The 12,067-nt window shown below is 30.1% G+C and overlaps 2 protein-coding genes and 2 non-coding genes across 4 annotated transcripts; 1 reads left to right on the top strand and 3 right to left on the bottom strand.

The window, feature by feature from the left end:
* Positions 1-1,283: 1,283 nt before the first annotated feature.
* On the top strand, positions 1,284-6,864 carry LOC114187226 (protein DEFECTIVE IN MERISTEM SILENCING 3-like). Its single transcript, XM_028075411.1, has 6 exons — positions 1,284-1,513; positions 2,342-2,459; positions 2,612-2,840; positions 3,076-3,267; positions 3,704-4,024; positions 6,419-6,864. The coding sequence occupies exons 1-6, from the start codon at positions 1,493-1,495 to the stop codon at positions 6,588-6,590; spliced, it is 1,053 nt and encodes a 350-aa protein (XP_027931212.1). The 5' UTR covers positions 1,284-1,492; the 3' UTR covers positions 6,591-6,864.
* A 352-nt stretch (positions 6,865-7,216) lies between these two features.
* Positions 7,217-10,436, bottom strand: LOC114187044. Its single transcript, XM_028075147.1, has 4 exons — positions 10,061-10,436; positions 9,775-9,880; positions 8,830-8,920; positions 7,217-8,492 (listed from the first exon to the last, which is right to left on the bottom strand). The coding sequence occupies exons 1-4, from the start codon at positions 10,361-10,363 to the stop codon at positions 7,496-7,498; spliced, it is 1,497 nt and encodes a 498-aa protein (XP_027930948.1). The 5' UTR covers positions 10,364-10,436; the 3' UTR covers positions 7,217-7,495.
* A 78-nt stretch (positions 10,437-10,514) lies between these two features.
* On the bottom strand, positions 10,515-10,586 carry TRNAQ-CUG. The gene has a single exon. It is a non-coding gene; the product is annotated as a tRNA-Gln (tRNA).
* Positions 10,587-10,654: 68 nt separating this feature from the next.
* Positions 10,655-10,726, bottom strand: TRNAQ-CUG. Its single transcript has one exon. It is a non-coding gene; the product is annotated as a tRNA-Gln (tRNA).
* Positions 10,727-12,067: the final 1,341 nt, after the last annotated feature.

Here is a 12,067-nt window from a genome sequence, read left to right as displayed (position 1 = left end):
TAACATAAACTTAAATCACAAATATTTATCCAAGAATTATCATATAATTCCAAATTATTTGATTAAAAAATAATTTATAACGAACATATTACTAAAATAAAATCTTAGAGAAACAAAAAGATTTGACAACAAAATTAGTAATCTCTCACTTGATGTGATTCAATATCCAATAAATGAAATTTCAAACAAACAAAAGATTAAAGATCAAACTAGGTATTTAAATATAAATAAATTAAATCTTCTTTCACAAAGGATGATTGAATTAGTGACAGGATAATTGAATCAGTGACACAGAAAAAAAAAACTAAATTGAACATAAATTAAGAATCGATTTACGATAGAAATATAATTTTTAGAAATCTTGTGTTCGTTACATTTTTATGATTGATATACTTGAAGAATATTGGAATGACTTTAGCTCTTACATCACTTGTTGAAAATCTAGTTGAAGCTTCTTTAAAAACGTTTGACCACCTTACAATAAAGAGAGGTTAAGATAACCTCTTACATTTCCTTGTTTGTTTCTTAACTTGATTCTTTATATTTTTTTATTATTCAGGTATAGTTTATAATCGAGTTAGTGATGAGGAACAAACTAGCTTGAGTTAGAAATTTGTTACTTTTAAGTATTTATATTTATTTTTTAGTTTTATCTTTTAATATTTATGTTTTACATTAAAATAATTATTTTATTAACATTATTTTTTAAACTACATTTTTAATAGTTTTTTCAATTTAACCATTTTTATAAATTTAACTATTTTTTATTAAAAAATAATCTATAAAATAAATAAAAATTATTTAAAATAAAATTATAAAATTTATCTATATTTAATTTTATAATAATAATAAATTTTTTATTATTACTATAAAAAAATAAACGCACACATTACATTGAATAATTTCAGTTTGATCATATTTAAGAAAAGAAATAAATGTATTTATTTTGTCAAATGTATGATGACACGAAGCAGTATTCATTGCCCATGTCATATATTACTTTTGTCATATTCATTTACTTTTGTCAACAGGTAATCTTAATTAATCCACGTCATTTATTATTATATAATGTATCACTATTAAATGTAGTAATTGCTGATTTAACATAAATTAGAAGAAAAAAATTAAATAGTAGTATGAAATAAAATAAAAATATAATAATAATAATAATAATGAGATAACTGTTATTTAATTTTAAATGTAAATGAAAATGTTGGCAAGCGAAACAGCCTTAAAAGATCAGAAAGATAAAAGCTTGGATTTGGAACTGTGTTGGGTGAAGCATTTAAAGCATGAGAGGTAGGGTTCAGATGTCAGAGAACTTTAACAAAATGACGAAAGTACCACTGCTAACTGCTATGCTTTGGTTTTGTATATTGATATTTAACAATTCAAAATAGCAAAGTTTGGGAATTTGACAAATTTGAAAGAAAGCAGAGCAGAGCAGACAGAGAGAAGGATAGTCATCACAACACAACAACAGGGTTTCATTATGTCTCAGCTTAACCACACGGTGAGCTTCTTTTTCGTACCATTTTTCCCTTTGCTTTTCTATGTAATATCTTATGCTCTAATTTTTATGTTATTTGCATGAACTAAATCTTAACGTGAATGAAGCTAATGCGAAAGGTTAAAACTTCCTACGAAGGTTGGTTTTTTGCCATTAAAAGGTTGTGCAGCAAGTTCAGTATTTTCGGTTCTGGTCCAGCAAAATTTGGAGTTTTCTCCATTTTATTCCTCAATTTTTAAATCATAGGTTAATATTCTTTAAATTCCTACATAATGAGGGACTTTGGGAGACCCAATTTGTGTGTGTAAGAATGGTTGTTACCGGCCCTTCGCGATCTATTGAATTATAAGAGAACTCTGTTGAGGTTAATTGGCTGCAACTATGGGTGTGAAAACTCTGAAAGATACTGTTTTTATAGAGTACTGCTTTTCGAAACCTTTGTTGGTGATACAGAACATGATTTGATTTGGGGGCATGACTCTTCTGTTGATTTCGTTATAAATTGAATGAAGAAAACCAAGATACTTGATTGCAGTGAAGGATATAGTAGGGTATTTGCACCGTGTTTTTTATGAATGATTTTTTTTACTGTTTGTTGCAGCCAAAACCCTTTGATTGCAGGACCTGCATTTTGTTATTTGATTGAGTAATAAAAGTCCCATGAAGAACCCATGACTGAATGTAATATTTGTTGAGAATCTGAAAGTGGGTTGAACCAAGTGTTGTTGATGACTTCATGTTACTATGTTGTCTAAATGTTTTAATTGTTCTGGTGCTTTACATTTTTTATGATGTTAATTTTTTTCACGTCATGTTCTTTTGCTGTTTCAGTTGAATCTAAACGATGACATCAGAGAGAGATCTAAGATTATCAAACAGCACGAAGATAACCTTAAGTTCCTTAATTCTCAATCAAACCGCTTAGCTGAATCAATATTTGACTTGCAAGGTATGTCTAGAAATCAATCTGGTTTTTAGAATTTTAAATAACTGCTCGATTTAATACTGCATCGTATCATTACTCATTAGTTGAGAGAGACACTTTAATCAAGCTTTTGTTATTTAACTCACTCCAATGTTTTTTGCTTATGAAATTTTTAGTGAGTCTTGCAAAGTACCATTCAAATAATGTAATTACATCAGATAGTGGAAATGGTTCCTTTCATACTGAAGAGGAAACAATGGAACAGATACTGAAGAAAGAAAACTCTGCTGCTGGTGTGTTTAGTTGGCTAAAAGGTAATGCTCAGACATCGAGTTTGACCTTAACAAAGGATGTTGTGGGAGTTGTTGCAACCCTTGGCAAAGTTGAGAGTGATGATCTTAGCAGGTTAATATAATTTATTTTATTTCATTTTCAAATTTTTAACACCCATCTATATCTCTTGTAGTCTCATTTAATTTTCAGATTTAGAACATGAGTCTCATTGTTCTTTTAATACAGTCATTAATACTGATATGAAATTTCCAAGCACACCAGTACTGGTGTGAATCTTAGAACAAGAGAAAGAAGCATCTATTACAACTATTTAACTAAAAACACTTTCGGTTTTGTCTAAATTCAGGATCCTTTCTGAGTTTCTGGGCTTGGAGACAATGCTTGCGATTGTGTGCAGTTCCTATGAAGGTATCAATGCACTGGAGAAGTATGATAATGAAGGCTTGATAAACTGTAATGCTGGATTGCATGGCATAGGGTCTTCAATTGGAAAGAGAATTAATGGCAGGTTTTCTGTCATATCTCTTGCAGATTTAAGGCAAGTTTGACAATTATGTAAATTTAGCTCCTCTTGTCACATTTTTTAGCAGCATAGGTTCATATAAAGAGAGACAGACATAAAGATCCTATTTATGGTTAAATTTGTGTGCCATGTGCAGGGCCTTTTTGTCTATTATTCTCTTTATAAGATGTGAAAAGTAGAAGGGGGAGAAAAATATCTGCAAATAAAATCTGACACAGTACTTTGACACCAGAATTTCTTTTATATCCATTTGACACTATCCTTCACTCTATGGTGTCAAATGACTATAAAAGAATTTTGATGTTAAATACCATTGTCCCATCTGACATATTAACAAGTGACATTTGCCTACAAAAAACAAAAATCTCTGTCATGCATGATTTAGAAGGAATGTGAATCTCTTTGATCATAATTTTTAAAGCAGTGCTGTGGTTGTTGTTATTTATTGCAGGCCCTTTGTTGGAGGGTTGGTAGCGGATGATCCACAAAAGAAGTTGGATCTTCCAAAGCCAAGATTACCTAATGGGGAGTGCCCAAGTGGGTTTGTGGATTATGCAGTGAACATGATCCATTTGGATTCAAAACATTTATCTTTTGTTACTGAGATTGGGTATGGTCTTAGAGAGACACTGTTTTATGGACTTTTTTCTCGCCTACAAATATATAAAACCCGGAACGAAATGCTGCATGCTCTCCCATGCATTCATGAAGGAGCTTTGTCATTGGATGGTGGGATCATTAAGAGAAGTGGCATGTTTGCTCTCGGTAGCAGGTCAGTGTCAAATTAAACTTCCCCTTTTACATCTTTGATTTGGTTGATTCTACTTTTATTTTATTCCCTTCTTTTTGGTTTGATTAAGATAAATATTTCAGTAGTTCAATTTTGCTCATTTCAATGACCTAGGGGAATTTTATTTAGTTGATACTTCATCCGATTGATTTATATCCCCACAGTGAGCATAGTCTGCTTTACACATTAGTTTTTTTTATATGCCGATAAAAAAAAAGGGTTGAATTTGTTTTTAGTCTAAACTTGTCAAATTAAAATTCGTTTATATACCAAATTTTAATATATTTTGATCTTCAAGTTATAAAAATGAATAAACATATTATTTTTAATCAAACAACTTTAACATTTTTTTACATTTTAAACACACTGTTATAGGTTATCATTTGAGGTGGGACGTGATAAATTGTGTAAATAACTCAAATGTCAACCTAGAACAAAAGTTAACGTCATTGGATTAAAATTACTATATCCAATCAGTCTTAAAAGTTTGAAGGTCAAAATGTATTAAAGTTTGAGACAGACAAATTTCAATTTTGTGTTTAAGTTTAGGACTTAAAAACACATTTAATCAAGAAAAAAACAACCCACCAATTTTTATATGTTCTACTTGATGAAAAAAGATTTTTTTTCCGTAGTAGTATATTATGAGACATATTTGGCAAAAGTATTTGATGAAATTATTAGTTAAAGGAGCTTATAGAAGTAAATTACATAATTGGACATGTTTGTATGATATTTGAGATAAAATTTTATTTTTATTGGTAAAATATATTTTGAGGATGTTCTAGTTTTATTTTTAAACATGTATAATATTTTAAGTTATAGATTACTTTTGGAATATATGTATTGTTTTCAATTGGCAATTTTTTGAAATTGTCTATTTATCATTAAACTAACTGATACTATATCTTACAGTTTTCTGTTCAAATTTTAAATAAAGTAAAACTAATGTATTTTTAGATAAACATTAGATATTTAAAATTTAAAATAAGTAAAAATAGAGTTAAAATGCATAATGTAATACGAAAGATATTTAAAATATACCATCTTTCAAGATTGATGTGTTGAACTATAATCCTGAAATAATAAAAGAATGTTGTATATGATATAATAGTTGAAATAAATTATATAATATAAGAGGGGTTAAAAATTTTGTAATTAGTCCTTATTTGAAACTTTATACTAATTTAGTCATTCAACTTTAGAAATACATGAATTTATTTGGCATTTTAAATGTATTTTATGATAATATTTGAATTAACATCGAAGTGGAAATGTGTCAGATGGTGTAAGCAATTCAAATACTATTATGAAATGTGTTTGAAATGTCAGATAAACTTAACAAAATTTGGTTAAAAAGATTAAATTCATGCATTTTTGAAAATGAAGGGCTAAATTGGTTAAAATTTTTGAAGAGGTATTAATTTCAAATTTCACTTAAACTTAAGACATCAAAAGTATATTTAACCCTATAAAGAGTATCATAGTGATAATAAGAAACTTTTACCGTCTAATATGAATTAAAAATAATAAAATCATGTCTTATATAGGAAAATTTTAGAAAGGAGATTTAATAACTTTGTTGAAGAGCAAACTACTAATAGATATTGAAAATTTGAAACGAGCGTCGTAAAGAACTTTAGTTTAAAGAACGTTACTTCTGGTTAGCAACGTGCATTGAAAGAACTTACTTGTGGTTAGTAACGTGCAAAAGGTTCAGATTTCTCTGCTAGGTTTTTTTTTTTTTTTGTGATGTTGGTCTATATATATTTTTTTAATATATTTTAAAGTATAAGAATCAGTGTCTATTAATGTATGTATTTTAAATGCACAATAAAAGGAACATAAAAGAAATCTAGCAGATTATCCAAATTAAAAAAAATATATATTTCTAATGACGTTTTTTAAAGAATGGTACAAACCACCGAAAAAAAAGCTGTGTACCAAGTACTAATTTCGTAGAGGGTCATTCAAACTTTTAAACTTTAAAAAAAGGTAGAAACTAACTAAAATGAACATAACCATGCATGTCAATGGATCGGTAATTGACAGTTTTAATTGGGGAGCTGCTATGGTACCAGATGGATAAGTTTCGAGGGAAAAATATGTAATTTTTATTTTTAAATTTAGAGGGAAAGCTATAACAGTGTTATGATATAGGTAATGGAAGATTAACCATGTATTCGCATTATGAATATGATCAAAAGTAATGCTTTTCTGAGGTGTGATCATCATCTAATATATAGTTACATTAACAAGAAATAATTCTTTTTTTGGTTAAAGTCCTTTTCTTTCTCTTGCTTTCATCTCACTCTGGATATATATTTTTTTGGCCTTATCATGAATGACATTTTTCACAAAACTCTCCTGCTGCAGGAAAGATGTAGAAGTGAAGTTTCCTTTAATTTATGGAGGATCTGGTGTACCTCCAGACTACATTGAAACTGAAGAGGCAGTGAGGAAGCTGAATTGGGAAACATCTAAACTTAGTGCAGATAAGCACAGAGAGCAGCAATTATTAGATTATAGAAAAGGGAATCTTCAGTAGGCGAACCTCAAGTTATTTTGCAAGACAATGTTAACAACTAACTAACCACATTTAATTGTGTATCAGCTACTAATTTTGTGGATATGTATGCATAAAATAGACACGACACAGTGAACTTCTTTATGTAACCTAAACAAGTACCTATGCTTGCTTACATCTGATTCTTAATTTCCAGTCAGGAGAAACCTTGGATGGTTTAGATGCAACTTGCTAAGCACTTCTACTTTCTTGGAAATTAAATGTGTTGAGCACATCCAAGTTCTTATTTTCATAAGTCTTCTCTTCCATTTCCAAATCGTTCTCTGATTAAGATGATGCAACATGTGGAACTTTCTTTGAATTAATTTCAGTAAAATTGACTTAAAAATTCTAATTTTGATACAATTGATTATGATATATAGTTCTTTTCACACACAAAAAAAGAAGTTTATGTAAGATTTAATATTATTGTGAAAGTAAATTGAGAAAAACCATGTTTTTCGGTTGACGAGAACTATTTCTAAAAGACAAGAAATAATTTACAAATTTCATACCCAAAGTCATTTGATATTTTTGTCCACTGCAATTACACAACCCCACACTATCGTCCAGAATCAATTTGCTACAATAGAATAGTTCAAAATTGGTAGAGCGCACAATAAATTTGTTACTAATTCAAAATTGGTAGAGTCCTATCATGGAGGACACTAAATCAATTAGTCAGTAGTTTGAGAAAATTAAAGTCATCAAGGGTATCTGGCACTAAATGAAGTTGCTATATTAAAAAAATGAAAAGGGGACACTATACTAACTACTATAATTCAAAGACATTTCCCTGTCACATAAATATCAAACTCACTTGCCTGCCCTAAAAAAGTAGATTTATGTGCCTTTGATCAAAATACAAAGCATGTTTTCGTACAAACTTACTCGGTAGGAATAGAAGGCAGAGTATCAACTTCTGTGGTAGGTGTGCTCACATCCTCTTCTGCTCTCCTCTCATTAGTTTGCCTGTCAGTTCTTCTCCAGCAATTTTTTGAAATGTGTCCCCTCTTGCCACATATATTACAGGATAAGCTCCTGGCATTGATTTCTGGCCTATTCCTACAGATTCCTAGTGGCTTATAGTCAACCCTCCTCTGTCCACCACCTCTATTGCCCTGGTGAAATCCCATACTGTAAGAATGTTCACCCCCTCGTTGCACTCCACACCGAAATTCTTCCTCTACCTGTATGCATTCCATTAACTTCCAGAAAGGTAAATATTCCTCACGCAATAACCTGATGCAGAAGTCCTTCCAGGATGGTGGAAGCTTTGAAATGATGACACTAACATGAAAGTTATCGTCAATGAATATTCCAGAAGCAGCAATAGAATCTGCAATGCCATTTAGTTCTCGGATTTGCTCAATCACTGTTTTTTCATCATCTATCTGAAATTCAATATACTTTTTCACTTGAGATCTCTTGGTTCCAAATTCCTCATACTGATAAACCATCTTTAGTTCTTCCCATAATTCCTTGCTGCTCATTTTTCTGTTCACATACTGGTTGAAAAGAGGATCGGATAAATGGCTCAAGATATTGCGACAACACACTACATCATCATTCAACCATCTCCTTTCTGCAGCCTTGGCTGCAGCAATGTCTTCGGCCTTTGCACCTTCCCCTAATGCAGCATTCGGGCATGGTTCAGTTAGTACATATTCAATCTTTAATTGTTTCAATAGTGATTTGATCTGCTGAGCCCAGAAATGGAAATTCTTCCCATCAAAACGGACAACTTCAATAGGGACTATAGGCTCAAGTGGAGCAACAGGAATAACAGGCTCAAGAGGAGCAACAGGGATAACAGGCTCAAGAGGAGCAGCCGCGACAACCGAATTTGACCCATCTTCATTTTGCTTACCATTAAGCTCCGATCTACATTATGTTGATTACATGTTCTAGGTTAGACTAGCCTATGAATAAATGTTTTTACTGCAGTTATAAAACAATTTTTACCATACATTTATCTGCATACCTAAATACCTAGCAACATGTTTTCCTTCCAGAAAAAAAGAACACAGAAATTTCTTCAACTAAACTTATAATAAAGAATATCATAAATTCATAGTTGGTAGTATACCAAGAGACTAGAAAAAAAAAAATTCTGAGCATATGCACTCAGCAATTTCCACGGCATCACATTTCAATAACTACATGATCAATATCATTGGAAGTCATAACCTTTCATATTATCACATTATTGCATACTCACCTGATCCTTCCTTCCATCTTTATGATAGCCTCTTCTATTGCAGGAACACTCTTCTTGAAGATTGACCATTGCTCAGAAGGTAAACTTATGCCTAAAATCGTATACAGGAAAAAGGACATGTTTAGTTTCAAAATTCAGATTAACCAAGTTCTCAGCGAGAAAGAGTAACCATATTCTCAGCAGAACAGAGCCACATAAACTCAAGTAATGATCCTCTAAAGCTAAATCAGATGACTTTAGTTTTGTCTCATTAGATGACTTTAGTTACATTAATCAAGTGAAATCATCAGACATTAAAAGGTAAAATCTCAAGGATATTATTGACCATGAGATTCTTTAATATTATTTCTTCTAATGTAGCCTCCTCTGCAAATTTTTCAAGAACAAGTGATGTACTCTCCTCACTTTGCCATAGTGGTTTTCTTTACATCAATATGACCTAAAAGGAATGTAGTGTTGGGTATCTATTGGTATCTGTGTGCACTAATAATGAAATTAATTGATTACTTGGGAAAAGATACTGTAATGTTGTTCATACCTGTGTTGTTTTGCAAAATAAAAAAACCGTTCGGACAAACCAATTGTCTTAACTTAAGGTCTTAGGTCTTAGGGTTGAAGGTGGTTTCAACCCCTTATATGAATTGGTTCATGTCTCATTGGGACAGTCCCTCGAAAGACCCATCAAAGACAAGGCTCTCACTGACTATAACTGATTTTTTGTCATTCTTTTCAATAATATTCACACTAATATCTTACCCTGGGCTAGCAAGATAAAAAACACAGAGTTTTTTACACGATAATAGGGTTAACTTGGCAAAAACTACGACCATGGTCAACATACAAACACAAAATTTAAAATTCCAGCAAAATTTACAGTGTGAAGAAGCATTATATAAAGCAGGGAACAGCAAATTCACATGAGTAAACAAAAGATTATGTAATCACCTTTAGAACCAGGAAGTAGTTTTCCATCTTTCATATAGAACTCCCTAAATGAGACTAGTGATGTCCCTCTGAATGCTTTCACCGACACGTTCCTCCTGCTCGAAAGCTAGACCAATCAAACAAAATTTAAAAACAAAAATTAAATACCGTCAACAAGTTCGTAAATTTGTACAAATTGGATTTGGGCTCTTCACCAATTACACATTCTTAAACCATAGGATCCAGCCTAACAAAAAGAAACACAGGTTTTAGGGCTTTTATTGAATATGGAGGAAGGAGAACTTACATGACAAATAACACGTTCAGGATCTTCCCTCTTCAGTTTCAGCGCCTCCGTCTCCTCATCGGCCTCGACCTTCACTACATTTTCCTTCTTCTCTGCCTTTCCATTGGCCATAATGGAGAGAAGATACGACTCAACTATGCTTCTAACAAAGTGTTTATTGATCGAGTCGGAGAGGTCGATACCGAGTCTCTCCGAGGCAGCGAGCCGTATGCCGAACTCAGTGGCTTCTTCCATGTTGGATTTGTTCAGTATGTCCAACACTGTTTCCTCTATTTTTCGTTGAGTTTCTGATTCCATACTCATAAAAGTAAAAGAAATTAGAAAATCATTGTATTTTTGATTCAGCCCCCAGATATATGTTGTGTTGTGTGTGTGATAGAGAGGGAGAGGATGAATATAAAAAAAAATAAAATAAAAATAAAAATATATTTATAAAAAAAAAAAAAAGCACACAAGGTTCCACCGAGATTTGAACTCGGGTTACTGAATTCAGAGTCCAATGTCCTGACCACTAGACCATGGAACCTCTTGTTTGAACTAATTTTGTGTCTCATAAAAATGATAAAGCTAGTAAAAGATTACATTAAAAAACAGAGGTTCCACCGAGATTTGAACTCGGGTTACTGGATTCAGAGTCCAATGTCCTAACCACTAGACCATGGAACCTGACAATTTTGGTTTTTTTAACATATTTATATTATTTGTTTGAACTAATTTTGTGTCTCACAAAAATCATAAAGGTAGTAAAAGATTACATTTAAAGCCAGAGGTTCCACCGAGATTTGATTTTAGTATAAATCAAAAACAAATAAAAACTACAATAACACAAATAAAAAGAAAAAATGTACTAACAAAAAATAGGATAAAAATTTGATATACACGAATAATATTAGATTGAAGGAATGTAATATGCCTATATCCTAAATAAATGATTATTAGAAAAAGATAAGAAAGACAACAAAAGTCACAATGAGATAGAAAAATAAAAGAAAAAAATAAAATTATAAGAGAATAAAAATAGTTAATCATTATCTTCTTTGTAAGCAAAATTATAATTCACGAAATGAAGGTTTTAACTCATTAATGACTATTTTTATTATAAAAAAAATTTAACATACACTAATAAAAATTTAATTAAATTATATTCTCAAACATAAACTTATAATTAATATAATAGAACTATATTAGTAATAAAATATTCTTTGGAGGCCTTTTTTATCTTAAACATAATTTTATAATTAATTTAATATTGATATATTAGTAAAAAAAATATTTTGAGAGTTTCTTTTCTTTAAAAAAATTATAAATAAAAAATTAATAGTGATATATTATTAATAAAATTTGATTTAAGTCTTTTTTGTTAGAGGCCTAAAGCGACTGATTTTATCCTTGAGACGATCCTGGTTGATGAAACGGTCAATAATTCTAAATTTTTAAATCATTATTAAAAAAATTAATACAACATGTCATCATACTTTTAACACCAATAATAATTCATATTTAAATTTTTCATAAAAAATAAAATTTATTATTTATTTATTATTATTATTATTAATTTTTTTATTAAAACAATTTTTTAAATCAAAATATTTAACTCATCAAAATATCACTTCATATTACTTTTTTTAATATAAAGAAAAATTTTATAATCTTAATTTTTTCTATTAAAATTTTAGTTTTTATCAATTACATAAGTGAAATTATTAATATATTTTTATAAATTTTACTTTTCAAATACCTTAGTTTCACCCTCGGATTCTTTACAAAAAACAATATCAACTTTATCTCTAAATCCATTCTAATTCATTCATTTACTTTCTTTCAAATCCATTTTCTTAAATACATGTTACATGAGTATACATAATTATTGATTTTATAAATTTTACTTATTAAATACCCTAGTTTCATTTATTAATAACATCAACTTTATCTCTAAATCCATTCATTTATTTTCTCTCAAATCCATGTCCTTAAATACAAGTTTGATGTTAAATGAGTATACCAAAT

The sequence above is a fragment of the Vigna unguiculata genome, chromosome 6, assembly GCF_004118075.2.
Source record: "Vigna unguiculata cultivar IT97K-499-35 chromosome 6, ASM411807v1, whole genome shotgun sequence".
NCBI classification, from domain to species: domain Eukaryota; kingdom Viridiplantae; phylum Streptophyta; class Magnoliopsida; order Fabales; family Fabaceae; genus Vigna; species Vigna unguiculata.
Note: the sequence above shows the minus strand (reverse complement) of the source record. Positions and strands in the feature narration are given on the sequence as shown.

Coding starts and splice junctions, on each gene's coding strand:
- LOC114187226 (XM_028075411.1), top strand. CDS start 1,493: ATGTCTCAGCTTAACCACACG. Junction 1,514..2,341: donor TGTCTCAGCTTAACCACACG/GTGAGCTTCTTT, acceptor TTGCTGTTTCAG/TTGAATCTAAACGATGACAT. Junction 4,025..6,418: donor ATGTTTGCTCTCGGTAGCAG/GTCAGTGTCAAA, acceptor CTCCTGCTGCAG/GAAAGATGTAGAAGTGAAGT.
- LOC114187044 (XM_028075147.1), bottom strand. CDS start 10,363: ATGAGTATGGAATCAGAAACTCAACGAAAAATAGAGGAAACAGTGTTG. Junction 8,921..9,774: donor ACTACTTCCTGGTTCTAAAG/GTGATTACATAA, acceptor ATACGATTTTAG/GCATAAGTTTACCTTCTGAG. Junction 8,493..8,829: donor AAGATGGAAGGAAGGATCAG/GTGAGTATGCAA, acceptor AACATAATGTAG/ATCGGAGCTTAATGGTAAGC.